The following is a 24381-nucleotide window of genomic DNA, read 5'->3' on the forward strand; positions in this document are numbered from 1 at the left end:
ATGCTTTTATACAATAGCAACTGTGCAACTTTTATAAATAAGAATACGTCATTTTTTGCAATTGAAAAATAAACATATGTTCATCAGGAAAAAATTTAAAATACAGTGAAATGACTATTTTCTCCAAGGATCATCAAGGCCTGGCCTCAGAGGAGTCCCTGGATCACCAGGTGTGAAAGGAAATAAAGGAGAGCGAGGACCCCCAGGAGAGAGTGCAGTGGGGCCTCCCGGGTCCCCGGGTTGTCCTGGTTCACCTGGCCCTACAGGGTCGCCAGGACCTCCAGGACCACCAGGTAAAGATGCCCAATGTCGCCCTGTTGGCGTACATTGCCCAATGACAGATGTGTTCAAATCAGGGACAATGGACTTTACTTGCAGCTCAGCCATCAGTCCGTGTGGATTTTAGGGGTTATCTTTCCCCTGGTGTTTCATTTTATTAGCCATCTGTGAAAGCAACTCTGGTGGAATGACTACTTTGCAGACGCAGCAAAGCCTTAGCTGAGTTCCCGCAGAGGGCAGAGTGGGAGGCAGGGACAGGAGAGTCAAGCAGGGAAGGAGTGACGGTTAGCAAGCTGGCCTAGGCCAAGTGTAACTGCTTGTTCAGTCCCTGGAGACCATCTTCCAAGAAGTGGTATAACTTTGTCTCAGGATAATCTGTCCCAGAAGAGAAAGAGTCAAGAATTTATCCACCTGCTCTGGTTTCTCATGGGTCAAAGATGTGACCCCCACACTACAGGACTAACCCCCCCTCCACCACATACCCACTTCCAGGCTGAGTTTGCATGGCTCCCAGGGCATCTCATGCCTTGGCATCAGCAGGGAATCCCCGGGTCAAGAGGCTAGAGGTGTGCAGCATGGGCACGAGGCAAGATGCTGCCAGGTGAAGTGGGTCAGAGACCACAGAGCTGCGGCCCAGAGGACTTGAAGTGGTGCCTGGAGGTTCTGATGTGGGTGTCCTTTCCTCTCCAGCCCCCTACAGAGGCACTTAGCTTTTATGTTGGCTGCTAGGTACATAGAACCTCAGGAACACATAAGTTGCTCTTTATGTTTTAAAATACCTTTCCTGGCAGGTGCCTGTGGAGTCTTGTGTTTTATACTCAACGCTCCTAATAGCCTTAAGTATCTTCCATGTATCAGGGATTTTTTTTTAAGAAAGGTAGAGATATTTATTGTTTATAGACAATATGATTATAAACGTAGAAAATCCAAAAGAATAATCAGGAAAACTCTTAATACAATCACACATCACTTAAGGACATAAATACGTTCTAGAAATGCATTGTTCGGTGATTGCATCATTGTGCGAATGTCGTAGAGTGTACTTACACACACCTTGGTGGTATAAGCTGCTACACACCTAGGCTATCTTGTGCTAAGCTTACGGAACCACCGTCGTCTAAGCAGTCTGCCGTTGACCGAAACGTCCTTATGTGGCACATGACTGTGTTAAGATAATTCAGTTAAGTGCCTGTATTAAAAAATAAATAAATAAAAGCTTTTGTTTAGGCCAACCACAATTTAAGAAATTATCCCGTTAATAAAAAGAGACAATGTCCAAGAACAAATCTGTCAAGCTATGATGTGGGCTTATGTGAAAACCTAAAACTCAATGTCTCAGGGATTATAACACTTGCTAGTCCTCCAAGTCTTTTTCAAGATGTAGGTTTTGTATCCTTGTGCCATCGATGACAAGCCTGATGCGCACAGCTCACGTAGCTCACGAATGCTGAAGTCGAGATCTGACTCTGGGTGGCTGCAATAGAACCGCTCCCTCCCTGAAGACGCCATGGCTCCCTCTCCTGGAGACTGTCATTGTTTCTCACCTTCTCTTCTCGAAGCAACACCTGTCTGTCCTTCCAGGGGCAGCTTAAAGTTCGAGTCCTGCAGAAAGTTTTCACTGAGCCCACATCCTGTAACACTCAAGTTTATCCTGATCCCTGATCGTAGAGTTTTCACATTGCCTTGCCTTTGTCAGTTTCCCCTACAAGACTCAAGGCTCTTGGAGGTCAGGGACCGTGTCTTGTTTACCGTTTTAAGCCCAGCGTGCAGCATGGGGGCTGGAACATTGTAGGTACTCAAATGTTTGTTGAATTAAGTATGAAATGAGTATGAAAATGTATAGGTATCTACAAATATATACCAAATGTAAAAGTATACATATAAGTCTACATTAAATGTAAAACTGCCATCAGGGGGCTGGCCCGGTGGTATAGTGGTTAAGTTAGTGCACTCTGCTTCGGCGGCCTGGGGTTGCCGGTTTGGATCCCAGGCGCAGACTGACTCACCGCTCATCAAGCCATGCTGTGGAGGCATCCCATATACAAAATAGAGGAAGATGGGCACAGATGTTAGCTCAGGGCCACTCTTCCTCAGCAAAAGGAGGAAGATTGGCAACAGATGTTAGCTCATGGCAAGCTTCCTCACCAAAAGAAAAAAAAATCTTCCATCCGATTTTACTTTTTTTTTTCTATATTTGTTAAATTTAATTGTTTTTTATTGAGGTATTATTTACATATAACATTATATTAGTTTCAGGTATACATCATAATGGTTCAGTATTTGTATATATTGTGAAATGATCACCATAATAAGTCTAGCTAATATCCATCACCATATATAGTTACAGAATTTTTCTTCTTGTCATGAGAACATTTAGGATCTACTCTCTTAGCAACTTTCAAATATGCAGTACAGTATTATTAACTATAGTCACCATGCTGTACATTACATCCCCATGACTTATTCATTTTATAACTGGAAGTAGATTTTACTGTTTACAGATAACTATTTATCTTAAAGATGCAGAAAACTGGATCACAAAATGGGCATTCCTTTCATAATCAAGCAGACATAATACAACACACACCACATTCCATCTAAATTAAATGTTTCCATGGTTACCTGTTGCTCTGAAATTTGGGGCAGCTATAGGTATTGTTTTTGAATATTTAGTTTCATCAGCACTGCCTTCAACCTATGTTTGAAATGGCAAGACCAGAAATTAGATCACAGAACACAACAGTTTAAGAGAATTAACTATTCATGTAACATTATAGTAGCAGATATATGTGGAAGGCTGGGAACAGCTTTCTTGAAAAGCTGCTTTAAGAATGACAAACTCAATTGATGTGAACAAGCAATGAGGAGAAAATAGATGACACCTTGAGTCAGAATCCATTTTTTTCTCGCAGTATGTGTTAAGCATCTGCAATCTATCAGGAAAATACAATGTATCCGAGATACACAGAAGAATGAGATTTGACCCTTTGCCTAAAGATGCTAAAAGGATAGTCTTGGAATAATTGAAAGCAATTGAATAAGATAACATGGGTTGGGCCAGCCCCATGGCTTAGCGGTTGAGTGCACGTGCTCCGCTGCTGGCGGCCCAGGTTCGGATCCCGGGCGTGCGCCGACGCACCGCTTCTCCTGCCATGCTGAGGCCGCGTCCCACATACAGCAACTAGAAGGATGTGCAGCTATGACATACAACTATCTACTGGGGCTTTGGGGGAAAAAATTAATTAATTAATTAATTAAAACAATTGTTTAAAGATAACATGGGTTGATTATGTGATAAGAAATACCATACAGTGAGCTTTCAAAGAATCACCACATCAGTATACAACAATATCACACGTGTGTGATGTGAAAGGAAAAGCTCGTGAACATGCATCAGTCTTTTCAGTGGCAGATAATCTTCAAAAGACTCAGATTCCAAAACAAAGTTGGAGGAAATGTATAAAAAATAATATATATTACTAAAACACTGGCTAATTGAAAAAAAAACACCAAGAAATGAAAAACTAGCTTTTGTGTTGTCTTTTTGTAGGTGACATCGTTTTTCGCAGAGGTCCACCTGGAGATGGTGGGCTTCCAGGCCACGTAGGGTCTCCAGGAATCCCAGGTGTCGATGGGCCCAAAGGTTGGTTCGATCAGTGGTGCTGTTCTATTAGAATAAGTCACCTCATCATCATTGTTGTCACTGATTTTTTTTTTTTCCTGAGACAACAATGATCCCAAACAGCAGACAGTCAAGGATGGCTTCTTTTCCAAAAGAATTACCTACAAGTATTCGTTTATCTGTAAATCAATCAGTTAGTTAGCACTCCTGCAACAAATCATTGGATATTCGTAGAATGTGAGTTTTACCCTGCACTCAAAGAGATAAACGCTTAAAAAGCAGATATTTTATACTAGACTCTTACGAGTTCCTCTCTAAGAACACCAAGAAGCTCAGATGGATAAATTAAGCAGATTTAATAGATGATTTTTTTATTAATATGTGCAATGTCCTAGATGATTTTCACTACATGAAAAAAATTTTAAGTGTAATGAATGATTGTGTGGTTGGAAAATATCGTCCTTTCTGAGGACTCGGTGTGGATTCAGGAGTAAAGCAAGCATGCTCTCCTTACAGGGGAACCGGGCGTCTTGTGCACACAGTGTCCTTGTGTCCCAGGGCCTCCAGGTCTCCCAGGATTGCCGGGGTTAGACGGCGTAAAAGGAATCCCAGGTACAGATAATTTGCACACAAGTGTTTTCTCAAGTACAAAAGAGTCAACTCATTGGGCAGTAAAAAAAAAAAAGGTATCAGACTGCTGGATGATATGACGTGGTTTACATGAACTTGGAGGAAGACTTTCAAAAACATACTCTGTTAACAGAAAGTAAGCCAAAATCCCATAAAAGCTAGCATTTCTCCCTGTTCCATTTCAGTTGCTGAACTATAGCAAACCACTGTTATTCAGGAATTGTAAACTCAGATTGCTAGAGGGGACTAGCAGGCAACTCAGAGGAGTGAAGCAGCCATACTAAACACACTCCACTTTTTTCTTCCATAAAGAGATAAGCTCTCTCCTATTTCTTTCTCAAAAGACACGACTCTTTTTGATGCATTTTTTCATATGCCTAGTTTGTTTTTTGTTTTTTTTTTTTCTTGGTGAGGAAGACTGTCCCTGAGCTAACATCTGTGCCAATCTTCCTTTATTTTTTGTATGTAGTGGTGTGTAGGTCTGCACCGGGGATCTGAAACTGTGAACCTCAGGCCACTGAAGCAGAACATGCAAACTTAACCACTACGACACTGGGCCAGCCCCCTCACATCCCTGGTTTTTATAGAATTGTGAGCATATGCACTATTTCACATTCTTCTCACGGATACAAGTGCAATAAAAAAGTGTACCAATGGGGCCAGCCCCGGTGGCCTAGTGGTTAAGTTCAACACGTTCCACTTTGGTGGCCCAGTATCGGTTCCCAGAGGCAGACTTGGGAACCTGGTGCAGTCTGTCAGTGGCCATGCTATGGCAGTGGCTCACATACAAAAAGAAGAAGATTGGCAACAGATCTTAGCTCAGGGCAAACCTTCCTCAGCAAAAATAGGAAGATTCGCAACAGATGTTAGCTCTGGGTGAATCTTCCTCAGCAAAAAAAAAAAAAAGTATACCAATAGCCACAGTGCTGGAGACAATAGAGAGTGCTGAGGACTGTGGTAAACTGGAGGGCACACTGAAAGGGCCCATCAGGCACTTAACTCCAGCCTAACATTACTTTGCAGCATTTTAGGCCCTGTGTTAATAAATCTTCCAATTTTTCATGAGAATAAAGAAATTATGATTTTTATCTGAAACCTCATTTTTTTTTTTTTTACTATTGGGCACTAAATCAATTTTTGAAGAAAAGAAACATTTCATAAGCCAATATTCTGGGGCCTAAATAGAGCATCTGTCACTTCACTTGTCAACCTCTGGGCCAGCTCAGGACTCTCCACCCCAACACTGTTGCTCCAGGCTGTCACTGCCTCTGCTGCCCACCTCCCCCTTCCTCAGTCACAGAACTGGCCAGGGACAAGCCTTGAAGTAGAACAAGTTGTATTTATTAGTTGAGTTCCTCTGCCCCTTGTGCCACTCCCCTGGCTACCCAGGGCCTCTCACATGGTACCACACACAGTCTTGGTTCTGCCATCAGCATCTTGGTCTTTAGACATCATCGTTAAATTATTTACCATAACAAGAGCTCAAGTTATGGAGCCCTTGTTCTCCGTGCTAGGCACTGTTCTAGGTGTCTTATGTGCCTCCACACCTTATTCCTCACATCAGCCCTCAAGGTGAGTGCTATTCATTAACTCCATTTGACAGATGGGGAAACTGAGGCATAAGGTGACATAGCTAGTAAGTGGTAGAGCCTGGACTCAAATCCAGACACTCCTCCAGAGGTGTGCACTTGCCCTCTACCCTGGCATCCCTTAATTGCTGTCCCAGCGGTTGCCCTTTGAGCAAGTTAATCCAAAGGTCTACCTGGCAACATAGATAAGGGAAGGTTCGTATGTTACCACCTCCCAGTAGACATTTGCATTGGCACAGGGTCTCTGGGGAGGCTGGGTCTCAGTCCAAAGAAGACAGCCTAATGGTGGCAGCCACGGGCACTGTGGCCAGCCAGTAGAGGACATGCATTCGGGCAGGGATCCTTCGTCACCCTCAGTCCCACACTTCTCCTTTATAAAGACTTTAGTTACCTTGCAATCACTGCCCCTTGATTCCCTAAAACAGGCTTGAGAGGGAAGGAGGGGGTAAGGGGCGAGGCAGTGAATGATAAGGGGGTGAAGGCAGGGGAAACTGTTCCTCACACAGCTCCTATTCAGTGCCCAAGTCTCTGGGAGAAATGTTCTACTAAAACAAAAACTAAAAGTAAGGGAAGGAGGGAGGGAAAGAAAAAAAGGAAAGCAATCATTATTTTCCTACATTCCCCTTGAGGGACCTCTGGCCCAAGGTTACAATGCAGGGGGGCAGCTCATTGCTGCTCACCAACTAGTCGCATTATTGTGTTTTCCTTGGTTTCTCTACATTTGGCACACGACAGGTATAGCTCAAAGAAGATATATTAGCAGTAAAACAGTTTAGATTACTACCAAAAAACATATTCTGGCTCAAAATCTTGCAAAAAATAGAATTTGAATAAACTGACTTGAGATACATTCAAAAGATCTTCTAAAGGGATCATGTTTACAGATATATATATATTTTTTTCTTTGCTGAGGAAGATTCACCCTGAGCTAACATCCGTTACCAATCTTCGTCTTGTTTTTTTTTTTTTGCTTGAGGAAGATTAGCGCTGAGCTAACATCTGTGCCAATCTTCCCCCATTTTGTATGTGGGATGTCCCCACAGCATGGCTGATGAGTGGTGTAGGTCTGTACCCAGGATTCGAACCTGTGAACCTGGGCTGCCAAAGCACAGCACACCAAACCTAACCATTAGGCCACGGGGCCAGTCCCCAGAGATATTTAAATACCTATAAGAAGTATAAAATTGTACGGTAAAATGAAATTCGGCAACAGATATCCAAAGCCTCAGAAAAGTTTTTGCCCATTTGGTCCTGGAGTTACACTTTTAGGCATTTATTATAAAGGCAATAATTGGGTAAATTTGGAGAACTAAATATCCAGAGATATTTATCATTGCACTGTTTACAACGGCTGAAAGTTGAAAAAACAGTGTAAATGTCTAAAAACAGCAGTTAGCTGAATAAATAATTCATCTACCCAATAGGCTACTATGCAGCCATTTAAAGTGAAGCTGTAAATCTATATTTATTGATATATATATAGTAGGATTCCAAAATAGTGTGTATATAAGTCCTATGCATTTATGGATATTAAATTTTATGAGTAATATGCATGACAATTTTAGCAAACATTGTCTTCTGGTAGTAGATTTATGGATGATTTTTATTCTCTTCTTTCTATATAATTTCTTTACAGTGAGCACACAATACTTTTATCATTAGAAAAAATAAATCTCAAAATTATAAAGATAAGAATTTTAGGAAGCTAAAATTTAAAAGAGTTCTTGTTTTTTACATTATCTCTTATCCACTTATTTACTCCTGTTCTCTTCTTGCACTGTGTATTTTAAGATAGAAATTGTCTTTCCTCAGAAGAAAACACCCTGTTTTCTTCCTACACTGCATTATCCTAGCTACTCAGAGTTGGTGTTCCATGAATATTTAATAATTAATTACTTTGCAGGAGGACGCGGAGCAGCTGGCGTTAGAGGAAACTCAGGGTCCCCAGGAAGTGTGGGTCTTCCAGGATTTCCAGTAAGGTTTCATAGTTTTGAGGTTTAGTTGCAATTTGGAAAATGGAGCCCTCTGGAAATACAGTTGCACCACACTTAGGTTATCAGTTTGGTGCTTGGCAAAGAGTAGGAACTTAATAGAAACCTGTTGATTAAATGAATAAATGAATGATGTGTGAATGAGTACGTGAATGAATTAATGAATTTATAATCATTTAAAATGGTATCAGAGACATTGTAGATCAGTGGTTGCCTGGGGCTGAGGTGGGGAACAAGGATTGACTGTAAATGGGTTGGAGGGAATTTGGGGAAGTGATGGAAATGTTTTAACACTGGATTGTGGTGATTGTGGCATAAATGTATAAATTTACTAAAAATCATTAAATTGTATTCTTACAAAGGATACATTTTATGGTATGTCAATTGCACTGTTATCAATAAAGTTGTTAAAAAGTTAAACTTGTAATTATCCTAGTGAATCAGAAAGTTACATATGGATAAATATATTTAAATCAATTTATCCAGAGGTGCATGTTAAAATTTACCCATATTCTCACATACTCTGAATTATGATGATGGGTGCATCCTATTGAATTATATTATTGTGTGTTGCATTGAACTGTACTAACTGAATTCTTTTCCAGTTTTGGAAGCAAAAAACCCCCAAAAGATTGAAATTATACTTGTGGACCACAGAAAGTTTCTGAAAAAAAAAAAAATCCACGTTCCTTAAAGTTGAAAAGTTCTTGTTGACTTTTTTTTTAAGATTGACACAAGAACAACTCTAAGTGAATGCAATGCAGCTGTATTTCTGTACCGCCCTAGGGGTTCCCGGGTGCTCGGGGTGACCCAGGACTTAAAGGAGAAAGAGGTGAAGCATCTCAGCCAGAGGGACAGGTGGGTGCCCCGGGGGATCCTGGGCCCCGAGGGCATCCTGGAAGAAAGGGCTTGGATGGAATTCCTGGAACTCCAGGAGCAAAAGGATTACCAGGACCGAAAGGCGAACTGGTTGGTATTTAGTAACTTCATTCAAATTACTCTTCCGATAAATTAAATGCTCTGAAATTAAGAGGTAAGGTGATTTCCTTTCAAAAAATCGTTTGGCCACTCAGCACCATTCATCATTCTAACTGCAGAGTGGGGCATCTTCAAATGAGCAGTAATAACCCCAGTAAATATGTAGAGTACTTTGACAAAATAAATAGGTAGCATTTAATAATTTTTTTAGCCCAAAGAAAATTCCACATTGATAATGACCTTGCCTCTTATACCAGTTACAATTCCATATTTGTATCAAATGAGTTTATAGAGAAGTTCAGAAAATGACTAATAAAGGAAGGTTTTAGTCAATACTTTTGGGCAATGATCATACTTTTAAATAAAAATAAATGCACAAAAGGACAATATTTACAGGTAGGGTTGTCAAATAAAGAGATCAAATGTTTTGTCATTTATAATATTTGTTTGTGTAAATTCTCTCTCTTTTCATGGGATAGAATCTCTCAGATGTTCATTTGAGAGATTCCTAGTAGGATATGTTTTAAAATGTCACGGAGTCAGAGGCTGAGCACCCCTCACAATGTATCTGTGAGAAGTTTGCAAGGCGTGCTGCCCAGCCTGGTCTACGAAATGCCAGTTTCTCTCAGGGTTAATCAGTGTTATTCAATGAAAAGGTTCCATCTCGAACAGGGAAACACGGCAAACGAATTTAAAGATTCATTTACAGACCCTTAATATCAGAATGAACTGTGACTCCCCAAGATGTAGATATGATATTCAGTCTTTCCTAAACCTTTTTGACTACAAAACACTGTTTGGCTGGGAGCAGCTAGCAGGACTAATGTTTCAGACTCTCCTTTGGCCAACTGCCAGGCTTTCCCCCAGGTGGTATTTTGCTTATAGAGGGACAGAGTCTAGAATTCTTTTGGTCTAGTATTAATACAGTTCATATGATGCTCCCATCTGTATCTCACTAATTTCTTTATTAGTTCCAGTAAAGATATCCCAGAAAGTGAGAGAAAATCAAGGAGCTGATTTGAGTTTTATGCCCTGTCACTATAAAAAAAGGACTACTTAGCCACCTGTTAATATTGAACAAAGAAAAATCCAGTCAAATTTATTATTTGGGACCATGTTGGGGAAAAAGGGGAGCTTTTATTATTTTGTCAAATTTAACATCTTTAAAATATACAACTCATTTTCAAAGCTACAGCCTATGTAATTAAAAAGATGGTATTTTATAAGAAAAAATTAATACAGATAGAATATCTCTTTTGTAATGAAAATACTAGTGAAAACCAATCAAATTAAAGTTTGCTGTACTGGTTTTATTTTAGAAATATGCCATTAACATGAATGTCGCCTCTAATGTCATTTAATCTGTTGGCCAATTTGAACTAAGTTTTAAGGGCTATTATCATAGGGGTGGCATCTCACTGTAGGACGTGTGAAGTGGGACTCAAAAGTATTCCAAGCTAATGAAATTTGCTAAATTCCCAAAAGCACAAAACAGCAAAAACCATACAGTGCTCTTATTTTAGTAATAATTCCCTTCAAATGCCAACTGCTTTTTAATTCAAGATCTTCTCAATGATGACCTAACTGTATTCATATTCACGGTAGGATTAACCTGTGTGAGGGGATACTGGAATGAAGCACTATTCAAACATAATTCTATTGTCACAGGCCCTGAGTGGTGAGAAGGGGGACCAGGGTCCTCCAGGGGATCCTGGCACCCCTGGGTCCCCAGGACCCGTAGGACCAGCTGGACCATCAGACTACGGACCACAGGGAGAGCCTGGTCCAAAGGGCACCCAAGGAGTTCCTGGAGCCCCTGGACCACCTGGAGAAGCCGGTTGGTTAGTTTTCTTTCCAGTCCTGTTTTCCTTTGGAGTGGGTTGATGCTTCCTAGAGCTAGTGAAGCTCCCTCAAGACCAATGAATGTATAGAAACTTGCTTCTAATAAGTAGAATACGTCAACTCGTAGACACTGGGAAAGAACATGTAGGGTATGTTAGAGAAAATCCGTTTTTTCCCTATTACTGAGCAATTCAGCTGAAATTTCCTAGGATAGTTGATATCCATTACTAATATAAATATATGGAATGAACAGATCCTAAGGGATGAGTGGAAGTCAGTTATGATAAACAAAGAGGAGGGAAAAACATATGAAATTGATCTTAAGAAGCCCCTTCCAGGACTCAAGGGCCCACTAATGTTATTGCAAATTTATTCTTTTTGATCTATAACCCAATAGACGATTTATAAATAAAACTTCAAAATATGTAAGACAAATGAAGAAAAGTCGTCTGATAATAGTTTTAAAGTCCCAGTAACTTTGCGATCCACACGTACTGAACATGGTTGCTGGATTCAGGAGAAATCTGATCCTCAATGTTTGTGGCGAAGAACACGGCAGAAGATGAGAATTGCATGTTACTGATGGTTTTAAACAAATAATGCCACCATGGTCATTTTTTACTTCTAAAATCACTTTAAAGGATGAGACGCAATAAACCAGTGTTCTCCAAATCTTTTTATAACATCTTTCACCAGTAAAAAATTTTGAGTGTACATCCCCATAGTATTCATATATATTACAAATTGTAGTCATGCATTTCTGTCCACACATATATGCAAAGCTTATTTTAAGATTATTTATATGTATTATTTTCTCACGTTCTTTTTTTTTTGTGAGGAAAATCAGCCCTGAGATAACATCCGATGCCAATCCTCCTCTTTTTTTTTTTTTTTTTTTGCTGAGGAAGACTGGCCCTGGGCTAACATCCGTGCCCATCTTCCTCTACTTTATATGGGATGCCACCACAGCATGGCTTGACAAGCAGTGCATCAGTGCGCGCCCAGGATCCGAACCTGCGAACTCCGGGCCGCCAAAGCGGAGCGCGAGCACTTAACCTCTATGCTACAGGGCCGGCCCTACACCTTACTTCTGAGGCTGCTGTTCTAATCCAGGGATTGGCCAAATATGGCGGCCCACAGTCCAAATCCAGCCCACCACCTATTTATGTATGGCCCACAAGCTAAGAATGGTTTTTATATTTTTAAGTGATTGGGGAAAAAAACTTAATATTTCCAAAACATGAAAATTACATGAAATTCAAGTTTCAGTGTCCATAAATAAAGTTTTATTGGCACACAGCCACACTCACTCATTTACATATTGTTTCTGACTGCTCTCAAGCTGTCATGGCAGAGTTGAGTAGTCGTGACAGCGACCATCTGGGCCACAAAGCCTAAATGATTTACTATCTGGTCTTTTACAGAAAAAGTTTACTGACCCCTCTTCTAATCCATCTTTAAACCCTCTTCTATTCTTTCTAAATGTGAATTTTTAGTGAAGGACTCCATTGTCGTAAAATATATTATCAAATTTTTCCCATAATACTACTGTACACCGATTTTTTCTATAAATATATGAATATATGGACAACGCTAATCACTAACATGTTTTTAACCTTGGCCACTGTGGTCAGAACATTATCTCAAATCTTTACCGGCTGGGTAGGCATGATTTCCCCGATGACACATGAGGAACTTACCAGAGAGGTTAGGAAATGTGCCCACGTTATAAATAGCAGGGCCGAGATTTTAGCCCAGTTCAGCTTGTCAGGCTACACTTCATGTGTTGTTCAATATACCGTACAGCCTTTCTGTGAAAACTAGTCATCTAATAAATAAACATCCTACCAGTAATCACCAACATTTAAGCTGAATTCCATATTATCAATTTTCTTTAGAATAGACCCTTTTTCAATAGACCAGCATATTGAGCTCTTAATTAAAACAAGACTTAGACAATACCAGATGTTTATAAATATTTGTTGATTGAATAGGAAGGAGTCTATGGGCTGGTCACCTTTAAGCAAGTTTTAAAGCCTGGGGAAGCAGAGCCTGTTTTTTATATTACTTGGGATATGTTTGTAAATAGCATGTAATCATATTTTTTTCTTCTGAACAAAGAAAAGCTTCAACATGCAAACCAATCTTACGATCATAAATTTTCTTAAGGTCCTAAGGGAGAATTCAATGTTTTGACACCAGTCCCCGGGCTCCCAGGATTTCCAGGGCCCCCAGGCCGTGCTGGCCCCCGAGGCCCACCTGGTGAGTATCCTATCTGCCCAGTCTGGGGCACGGCATTGGAGGGCACCCTCACCCTCCTGGAAAAATACGGTCCCTGTTATAAGGAAAAAATACATTCACTGGCTCCAAAAGAGAGTACAGGCCAGAGTCCTGTCAGATAACAAGCCAACAGGTAGGGGACTTGCTGTTGTCCTTTGAGATTATTCAAATTATTCCCGTTGCTGCTTCTGATTCCAAAGGAGAATTGATATAATTACTTAAGAGGAATTCAAGAGCAGAACTACCTTCATGGATTTTTGGTGGAGGAACAAGCAATGTTTGCCAGTGGTGAATCAGGATAGTTCCCACTGCTTCTTCGTTTGAAAACTTAATTTCTTTGCCAGTATGATCTAAAATTTAATTTTTCATGCATGGAAAGAGACTTATGTAGTTCAAGATATCTAGAATATTTCTTTTTAGGAATTAAATTATATTTTCAAAATTATTTGCAGCTCCTAATGATTAGTGCTTTGGTTAGGAGAAAGAGTATACAGTTGGGGTTATGTTAAAATTATTTCTAAACTTCCAAAAAGGTCTGGGAGGACACAGAAACTTAGACGTTTTGTTCTAGGGCAAGATAAAGGAAAGTTGCTAATGTGGATGTATGTGTGTTTCTAAGGTATCCCTGGATTCGTAGGAAAATGTGATGATCCGGGTATTCCTGGGCCTGATGGTGAACCAGGAATTCCAGGAATTGGATTTCCTGGGCCTCCTGGACCTAAGGGTAAATTTTAAAATTTTTAAAAATAAGGTTCATTGTGGATATTTAGAAAATACAGGGGCTGGCTCCGTGGCTTAGCGGTCAAGTGCACGCCCTCCGCTGCTGGTGGCCCAGGTTCGGATCCTGGGTGTGCACAGACGCACCGCTTCTCTGGCCATGCTGAGGCCACGTCCCACATACAGCAACTAGAAGGATGTGCAGCTATGACATACAACTATCTACTGGGTCTTTGGGGGAAAAATAAATTAATTAATTAAAAAAAAAAGAAAATACAAATACATGTAATGAATAACATAGGAGATAGCCATAATATCCTTTAAAATGATGTGTCCCAAGAGTCTTAAATGGGAAAAAAAATGACAATAATGTTAGGCAGCATTCACATTGATTTATGCAATCTCATCTCGGTCATATTTTTCTAATGAATAGAAAAAAAATGGGGAGGAAATTCATCAAAATGGTAATAGTGATTCTTCTTCTTTTTTTTTTTTGAGGAAGATTGGCCCTGAACTAACATCTGTTGCCAATCTTCCTCCTTTTTCCCCTTTTCTTTTTTTCCCTCCCCAAAGCCCCAGTAGATAGTTGTATGTCACAGTTGTACATCCTTCTAGTTGCTCTATGTGGGATGCCGCCTCAGCGTAGCTTGAGGAGTGGTGAGCAGGTCCACGCCTAGGATCCAAACCGGCGAACCCCAGGCCGCCAAAGTGGAGCGCGCGAACGTAACCACTATGCCACGGGGCCGGCCTCAGTCATTCTTCTTGATTGTGGGATTATGAGGAATTTTTTGTTTCTTAAGATGTCTGCACTTTTTACATTTATACATTTCTTCACTTTATACATTTCTTTTATAATAAAAAAGGAACTATTAAATCACAAATAGCTGATTTCCCTCTATGCTCCAAAATAAATTACAGAAGTTATTTTCCTTTAGGGAAAAGTGTTCTTTCCCATCAAAGGGAAAACACTGCAAAGAAATCCAAATGCTGAGAACTTATTAATAACCCAAGTCTCCCCACTGAAAAACACAACAAAGTGTCCTGTCCAGGATGACATATGAGTCATCTCAGTCTCTGTGTTGTCATCAGATTTTATGATAATTTCATGTTTGTTTCAATTTTATTTAAAATGTTTGTCAAAATATAATCCTTCTTTTTGGTGCTTCATCTCTTGGATTAATATGTCATCAATGTTTATCAGACATCAGTTCTGCCCAAATATGGGAATATTGGTTTTAACTTATGAGTATTTGAAATGGAAAACATCGTCACATTTCTCATTTCCAAGAATGGCTTTGATGCCAATTTCTTGGATTTCTTCCTAATGCTATCTGAAGTAATGCAGCCTGTCCCATATTTTTGCCTAGTCCTTCTTGGACTCTGCATTAATAAATTGTATCTTAGTGTGTAACTCCTATGCAGTCACACTTTGGAAGGAGACTGTAAACTCTGAGAACCAGAACTAGCCTAAGAGCTCCTTGAAAGTACAGATTCAAAATTTCCCAGTTGAACCTAGTGAATCCCACGAACTAAAAGTGAATTAAAAATTGATCAATAGGAGCATGAAAGAACTCTCTGAATGCAGCCTTACTTCATGGAGGTTTCCTTTTCCGAAGCACAGAACAGAGAAAATGATGTGTGTGACTTCTGTCTCAATCCTCCTGTTATAAATACATAAGAGAGAAGTTACTTCATTACATTCAATGGATACTATAGGGCATTAGGGAGGAATTCTCCTGAGCAACTCGTGTTGAGAAAGGCTATCTGGGTGCTGGAAATGCTTTATATCTTGATCTGGGTCATGCTTGCATGCATATATATACACATGTAAAAATTCAGTTGGCTGTACACTGTATGCAAAGTATACTTCAAAGAAAAAGTCAGCCAAATGGTCAACCAGTATCAGTATTTAAAGAATTGTTAAATTAAAATTGTAGCAGTGGTAAACAACAAAAATGGAGAAGGTCATTTTAAAAATTGGGAACCAACGTAATCTGATTGGGAAGTGAAATTTTTTTTAATTGGTAATTTAGCAGTTGGCTTTCTCATCATTCAAACTTTCATAAAAACATCTCTAGCTGCTTGCCTCATAAAAACATTAGATACAATAAGAGAAAAACTGCTTAGCATCTTTTAATAAGACTAATCCTACAACCTTTATTATTTTTTTCTCTGTAGGAGACCAAGGTTTTCCAGGATCAAAAGGATCACCGGGTTATCCTGGAGAAATGGGAAAGGCAGGGTTACCTGGAGAACCAGGCCTCCCAGGAGCCAAGGTCTTCAAGAATTAAAATTCAATCTGATATGGGGGAGAGGAGGAACAATTACACTCGCCCACTTAAGATGCTCCTGCCAGGCGGGACATTCTGTGTGCAGAAATTATCGATATATTTGCAGATGATGATACATTATTTTTTTAAGTTTCTCTGAACCATCCCTCCCTTTAGAAAGGAAAATAGAAGAAGAATCTATTCTTCTTAATCTTCAGAAACATTAAGAGTATTTAAAACGGGAGAACGCTAGAAAGAAATGTAGATAGCTATGAAAAAACTATTAAAAGTAGCAACACCTAGACTATTTACAGAAAATTCCACAGTCTTCTAAAAAAGTGGAGGCTCTGAAGAAATTGTTAAGCATAATTTTATAGAAAAGTCAGCAACTAGAGTTGAAAACGGAAAGTTGATGGAATGGTGGTGACTGTGTAAAAGGGACTTAGAACCTCTGTGATGGAAATATTATTTTCAAGTAAATAGCCCTAAAGACCAGTCAATAGCCAATAAGGATTTGGAAGCATTATGTAGTAAAACTAACATAATTTCTGTGCTATAGGGAGAACCAGGACTAGCCATGCCTGGAGAACCAGGAATACCAGGTTTTCCAGGAGAAAGAGGCATTTCTGGGGAAAATGGAGAAATTGGACACCCTGGACTTCCAGGTCTCCCTGGATTTCCAGGAACTGGAGGGCTTGATGGACCACGAGGTACAATAGCCAGTGTGATTACTTTTCTCCACTGTGAGCTCAGCTAAAATGCAGCAAATGGAGTGTGGAGGTGCTCAAGGGTGAAAAATTCTTCTCAAACAAACTTCTAGCTCAATAGATAGAATCTGTGGGCCCTAATTATTTTTCCATTCAACATTGCTGCCCTACCTTTGTTCCTTCTTTCCTTCTTCCTTCCTTCCTTCTCTCCTTTTTAATGAGTGTCCTCCATATAAGACATATTAATGGTGTTAAATATATGTCGGATTTAGGGGGGGAAAGTTACAGGACAATGACTGAGATAGCAATACTAGGATCTTGGGTTTTGGCATCTGAGTATATTCTTGGACTCTATTTTGCAGGGGATCCAGGGCAACCCGGACCACCTGGAGAAAAAGGACTCCCAGGAAGGTGCACAGAGGGTCCCAGGGGAGTCCAAGGACTTCCAGGCTTAAATGGATTGAAAGGGCAACAAGGTAGGAGGAGGGCCTCCAAACCAATCACCAGGTGGGCAGGTGATAGCATGGGCCTCCTGCTCTGACTTTGCTACCTCACATGGGACCTGTCCAGCAACAAGTCCTGACCACTGTTCAATGGGAAATGTTATTTCAGAAATGTAAACTTCATTGTCATGGACTTGTTGCAGTGAGTACTACCTATAGAGGAAAAGAACTGAAGTTAATATAGTAGTAAAATTGGTTTGTGTCTTTTATGCAAGAAAATAGGAACACTGAAGGTATATTTTGATGTATACTTCCATATGTTTATATATATAAACTCGCAGAAAAAGTTTTACATTTAATAGTTCCATTAAGATATTAAAGTGGTAAATTTATCCTGATTATTAAAATAGAGTGAATGTATGCAAAGATATGTGTTTAACAAGTTATAAACTAAAATACGTAGTTGATTGCTTTGCAAGCAACATAAAAGAAAAGGTATAAAAATAAATTTAAATTACGCAGGCTAGATGGTTCAGATCATGGCAAACTTACTCTATCTTTTTGGCTCCTCTCAACTAGATCTGTGAACTATTTCTGGGAAGAGTCCTTTAGAACTCAGCTAATGCCTGTGGGCTATCATACTGTTTACATGTTCAGAAACAAATTTTTGGCCAAGACGTTAATTGTTGTAGTGGTGCTATTATTGTTTCCAGAAGCATCTGGTGGCTCGCCTCCACGTGAGTGGCTCTATGTGTATTCTGCAGGTGAAAGACTGAGCCACAGTCATAAAGTGCAGTCCCAGGATGTGCCTGCAGGACTAGAAAATAAATCTAAATTCTACACTTTTATTACTGCATGAATCATTGAAACAGAGAATGTTAAAGCCAGAAGGGATCTTAGAAATTTTACAGAAGGGGACCTAAATCAATCAATCAGATAAGTGTGTGGTTTGCCCAAAATCACAGAGCTAAATATTTACAGCCATAAAATATTTCTGGAGTTGGTGGGGAACGCACTTGTGTGTTCATTCATTCATTTATTCATATATAGGCAGAAGAGGCGAAACAGGGCCAAGGGGAGACCCAGGTATTCCGGGCTTGGATAGGTCAGGATTTCCTGGAGAACCTGGACCACCAGGAATGCCAGGTCATCGAGGTGAGATGGGCCCAGCTGGTCAAAAAGGATATCCAGGAAATCCAGGATTTTTAGGGCCACCAGGTATCCCTTTTTGTGCTTTTATTTTTTTTTCTTCTGTCTTCTTCCACCTTTTCCTTTTAAAGTGGCTGTTTAAACTACAGATAGGCATAGGCTTTGGAATCTATGCCTCTCTTTCTGTTAGTATAAGTTTTTTCTTCTGAATTATCTGTAAGGAGCCACGAGGCTGGGACATGCGAGTGGTAGAATGATCACAATTCACAATTACCCAGGATATGACTATTTTTGCTGTGTCATCTTTTTTATATATTACTCCTAAAATATATTTGCTAGTATTTTGTTGAGAATTTTTGCATCCGTATTCACAAGGGATACTTACCGATCTGCAGTTTTCTTTTCTTGTGATGTCTTCGTCCGGTTTTGGTATCAGGGTAATGCCGGCCTTACAGAACAAGATGGGAAGTGTTTCCTCTTCTTGTGTTTTCTGGAAGAGTTTGTGGAGAATTGATGTTCTTTAAACATTTGGTAGAATTCACCAGTGAAGTCAGCCGGGTCTGGGCTTTTCTTTGTGGGAAGTTTTTAAATTCCTAATACAATCTTTTCACTGGTTATTGGTCTGTTCAGATTTTCTATTTCCTCTTGAGTCAGTTTTGGTAATCTCTGCCTCCCTAGGAATTTTTCCATTTTGTCTAAGTTATCTAACTTTCTGGCATATAGTTGTTCATAGTATTCCCTTATAATTCTTTTTATTTCATCATTATTTTCATAGCTTGTATGTTTGGGGGAGAATATTCCAATAGTCCCCTCATGCCATAAAGACCTCACTGATCTCTCCACCAGAGAAGAGCCCAGAATAACAACTTAATCTGCAAATTATCCTTTCATTCATATCGTTGAGCTACTATCATGTGCCAATGCTGTTCCAGGCCCCGAGACATATCAGTGGACAAGACTCCCCTCCAACAGTGGAGGAGACAATCACAAATACGTTTAAGAACTAAGTTCAACTACAGACGAGTGCTATGAAGAAAATAAAATAAGAGAATATAACAAAGCTACTGATCAGGGGTTGGGAGGAGGGAATGCTCCAAAACTTCAACATATTCTAGTCTTATCCACAAATGTGATTTGCTATCAATGACTTCCACATACATGATGTAAAAAAGACCATTTACCGACCCATCGCAAATATGGTTATTTTCCTATTTAGCAAAACCATTCCTTCAACTCCCCATCTCTCTTTCTAAGTATAATTTAATTTATTTTATTTTGCTTTTCTCACTTTGCACAACATGCGCACTTTGTGTTAACTTGTTTCCATAGGTGAAAAAGGAGACATTGGGATGATGGGGTTTCCCGGAAACATTGGATCTCCGGGGCCTCCTGGGAACCCAGGCACCCCAGGACAGAGGGGTAAGTGATAGAATATCTTCCCAGCCATCAGGAGGCACGAACAGTATTTGTTGATTTAGCAGCAAAATAAGTGACATTTTATTATTTGAGGGAAAATAGTTCCACGAGAAGCATATGTTTGATTTTGCAGATTTCGGTATTCCTTTCCCGCATTTGAATGGAATCAGATTTTCTCCCTGCAAGCCTATGCCACTACCCTCCCGTGGCTGCCCGTTTCGGGCAGCAATTTACCACGTTCTCTGCACTGTTAACTTTTTTGGTTTGTTTGTTTTGTTTTGTTTTATGGGAAGCACTGTTAACTTGTGAAGCCTTAGGAGCTACTTAAAGAATTAAGGAGCTGATGTTGTTCCTCCTGTCTTTTAGGTAGCTTTGGCATTCCAGGAGTAAAGGGTGAGAGAGGACCCCCAGGAGCCAAGGGGGAGGAAGGAGACAAGGGAACTTCAGGGCCTGCTCAAATATCCCATTTACTGGGGGACAAAGGACAACCAGGCCTCAAAGGTACAGACTTCCTCACATTTAGAACCAGAACATCAGAGCTGATTCTGAGACTAAGAAATTATCCAGGCAGATCCTTTAGTTGACAGATGGGGACAGGGAGGGCCAGTGTTTAATTTCCTGCCCAAGGTCACAAAGCATTTGGTGGCCAAGCTTGGACTAGAACTGAGTCTTGTGTGCCTTGCACAATGATATTGCTGCCCCCTTAATGCATAACTTTTTATTTCTAAGTTAATTCTGCATTTTGGTCTGCTGTATTTAAATTGTCACTAGTCAATGTTTTTTTCTTTTTGTTTTTTGGTTTCTTTGTTTCTTTGTTTTTCTCCCCAAAGCCCCAGCACATAGTTGTATATTCTAGTTGTAAGTCCTTCTAGTTCTTCTATGTGAGCCGCTGCCACAGCATGTCTACTGTCAGATGAGCGGTGTGGTTCCGCACCTGGGAACCAAACCCGGTCTGCCAAAGCAGAGCATGATGAACTTTAATCACTAAGCCATCAGGACTGGCTCAGTCACTAGTCAATTTTTAAATGATAAGCCTCGAATTCCCCTTTTTGCCAAGTATGGTGAAAATTAAACCCTTAAAAATGCCACATAAAACACTTTCCTGGCTGAAATAGAAACCTCCACCCTATTGCTACTTTATTCTTCCAGGATGAATTTTTTTGATTGCATCTAAACACCGTTTCTCATGGTCAAAATCCTTTGGAGAATAATTACTAAAAAGGAAGTATTTTTAATTAAAAATTAATGCCTCAGAAATGCTGTTAATTGTTAGCTGTAGCTTTTAAGCTAAAATTCAAACCCGTTCAAATTATTTCAAGTTATTTGAGCACTTTCTACAACAGTTTTTGTTATATGATCAATACGACCAACATAAAATCGAATTTTAAGAGAGGCTGACTTGCAGTCTTCTTGATCAAGTTTAATCCCAAGCAATTTTAGAAAAACAGGAATTGCTGGGTAAAACGAAATGTTTGCGAATCAAACTTTCATAGCAAGGAAAAAGAAAGGAAAAATATGTTTGAAGTTGCAAAACCATATCAAGTTTTGAGTAATTTGTAACCAATTTTGAGAAGTGAGATTATATTCAACAAATATTTATACGCTTGGCACACAAGGATTTATAGTCCAAGTACAGATTTCCTTGAAAAATTCTGCACAGCGTTCTGTAGACCACGCTAGAAAGACAGAATAGCTGTCTCTCCCAGAATCAGAAAGGATTTCACAGAAGTGACATCTGACCAGGATTCTGGATAGTGATTGAATCCAACTATTTGCCAACTTAAAAAATGGATAATCATTGGGAAAAAATCAATTTATAGAAAGTTTTTTTTTCCATAAAGGAAAATTAGCAAGCAAAGGCCTTTGGGGTAGTCCCCCATTCAATCTGGTGTCAAAGAGATAGTTTAGTACTGGATGCAATCAGAAGATTGTATTACATTTTTAGCAATTAAATAGAAAGTAAAATGAATTTTATAAAACTCTGCTAGAACTGGTTTAAGCCAAGATGTGAAAAAAAAAGTACTGGCAGAAATGTCCAGTCTTCACAAACTATCTGTTAGACTGGACTATTCTAGATGGTTAGGCAATGTTGGAAATATTTTGAAAAAAAGATGACTAGCATATCTGTGCCTACATAAACTGAAATTTGGCTCTAACATCATGAATGCACAATGGGTACTAACTGACCATTAAAGAATTCCTTTTGTAAAGTACAGAGGGACACCGCTATTTCTATGCTTCTAACACAGTGCAACGTGCATGGAAGCTGTCCTGCACGTTTTCTTTTGGCCTTTCAAATGCATAACCAAGGAGCAGAGACTGAACAGAAACAACAAAAAGACCATACTATCTAGGCCTCTCTAATTTCAATAGGAGCCATTTTGTTATCTGAATTTCTAACTTAAAGACATCCAGTGTGAATGTGGGAGAGACATTGAGAGAACAAATAAGCAGTCATCGTCCTCTCCTCAAGGAGTCTGCATGAGAGATTTAAGCATATATACGAAAAGATAATGAATAATACAAAAGGACCGCTATGTTATTTTAACACAAAAAGACCTATGCAGCGCTTGCCATGTGCAGGTACTGCTCTAAATTTTATAAATATCGGCTCATTTAATCCTTACAACAAGCCTAGGAGTCAGTTATTGCTATCATCCCATTTTACAGATGGGGAATGGAGAGGTCAGATTACCCAAGGTCACTCTGATAGGAAGTGGCAGAGATGGGCCTCACACTGATGTGGTTGGTTCCAAGGCCCATACTCAGCCTCCTCACTGTGCAGCCGGGTACCACCGACAGCGAGCCCGGAGGGAGATGAGGGAAGCAAAAAAACACAGCAACCAGGGTAGTCAGAGAAGCCTCCATGAAACAGGATTTAAATTGTGAGGTAGGATTCAGATGAGCAAATAGTATTGTTGGCTTAAAATTTTACAAAGGATCCCCTTGCTTCAAGAATTCAAACGTCTTAGATTGGCATACAAAGTTATCATTTGCCCTTTGCTCGCCCCTCCAGCCACATGCCATTTATTTACCCAACAATTATTTTTTAGTACCTATTGACTAGGCATTTTACTATGTCCTGAAGATACAGAGGTGAACAAAGCAGAGGTAGGTATCTCGGTCATGAGGAAACATACAGTTCAGTGGGGGAAAGAGACATTGATGTATGTTAACATTTTATATATAGGGCCCGCTAGTAAATATCTTAGGCTTTGTGGACCACATGTGGTCCCTGGTGCATATTCTTCTTTGGTGTTTGTCTGTTTGTTCACATCCCTTTGAAAATGTAAAACCCGGGCCGGCCCCGTGGCTTAGCAGTTAAGTGCGTGCACTCCGCTGCTGGCGGCCCGGGTTCGGATCCCGGGTGCGCCCCGACGCACCGCTTCTCTGGCCATGCTGAGGCCGCGTCCCACATACAGCAGCTAGGAGGCTGTGCAACTATGACATACAACTATCTACTGGGGCTTTGGGGGAAAAAAATAAATAAATAAAAATTTTTTAAAAAATCGTTAAAAAAAAAAGTCTACATTAAAAAACAAAAAAAAAAGAAAATGTAAAAACCATCCTTAGCTCTCCAGCCATACAACGCCAAACCAGATTTGGCCTGCAGGCTGTAGTTTGCCAACCCCTAAAATACCAAAGCAAATGGATGCACTAAACAACATATATTTTTAGATTATGTTAAATGACATAAATGGAAAAAACAAAGATTATAGAAGAAAATAACCTAATCCCCTGCTACGCACCACTCCTTTGCATGTGCTATTTTCTTCCCTGGGAATCCTGTCCCATTCATGCTTTCTCTATCCAACTAGCTCCCACTTGGTCTTCAAGACTGAGCTAAAAAAATAATATCCCCTCTTCCGGAAATTCTTCCCTGTAGCATATTGTGCCCAACTCTCTCACAGAACTTATCACACTGGGCGGTAATAGTTTACTTGGCTGTCTCCCCAATTAAACACTAAAGGGAACATGATTTATTCATGTCTCCAGTACTCAGCACAAGACCTGTCTATTAATTAGGTATTCAATCCATATGTGAATGAATGAATAAGTATGTAAGCAGGGAAACAGCCAAGGGAAGTAGATCTGCTTGAGAAGAGACACAAAGCCAGACCATAGACAGATTGTAGAATGTGTCCAGTGCCAGAAGAAGGAGTTTGTAACTTATTCTGTAGGTAGTAGAGATTCAATGAATATTTTTGAGCAGGAGAATAACGTGATCCAAGCCACGCTTTAGGGAAAGTAGGATGGTGTTGTGGGAAGTTTATGACTGTTCCAGCCTGCAGAACTGGGTTCAAATCCCAGTGTTACCACTGATTGACAGCATGACTCTAGATTAGTCCATTGACTTCTTAAAGTCTCAGTTTCCCCAATCTGGAAAGGCTAAAGAAGTAGACTGAGACTGCCTGAACATTAAATAAGACAAACAAAAGAAAAGAACGTCTGGGGGGCCGGCTGAGTG

At 39.9% G+C, this 24381-nt stretch overlaps 1 protein-coding gene across 1 annotated transcript in view; it reads left to right on the top strand.

Annotated features, from left to right (window-relative positions):
* The window catches only part of COL4A3 (collagen type IV alpha 3 chain), a 139417-nt gene that overhangs the window by 90080 nt on the left and 24956 nt on the right, over window positions 1-24381 (top strand). The window contains 14 exon segments of the mRNA XM_058533425.1: window positions 129-293; window positions 3830-3922; window positions 4418-4513; window positions 8024-8094; window positions 8898-9080; window positions 10758-10926; window positions 13101-13193; window positions 13831-13935; window positions 16107-16204; window positions 16758-16908; window positions 17268-17381; window positions 18399-18566; window positions 19827-19916; window positions 20280-20414. Of these exon segments, the coding sequence (XP_058389408.1) occupies window positions 129-293; window positions 3830-3922; window positions 4418-4513; window positions 8024-8094; window positions 8898-9080; window positions 10758-10926; window positions 13101-13193; window positions 13831-13935; window positions 16107-16204; window positions 16758-16908; window positions 17268-17381; window positions 18399-18566; window positions 19827-19916; window positions 20280-20414 (1731 nt within the window).

Source organism: Diceros bicornis, chromosome 37 (genome assembly GCF_020826845.1).
Source record: "Diceros bicornis minor isolate mBicDic1 chromosome 37, mDicBic1.mat.cur, whole genome shotgun sequence".
NCBI classification, from domain to species: Eukaryota; Metazoa; Chordata; class Mammalia; order Perissodactyla; family Rhinocerotidae; genus Diceros; species Diceros bicornis.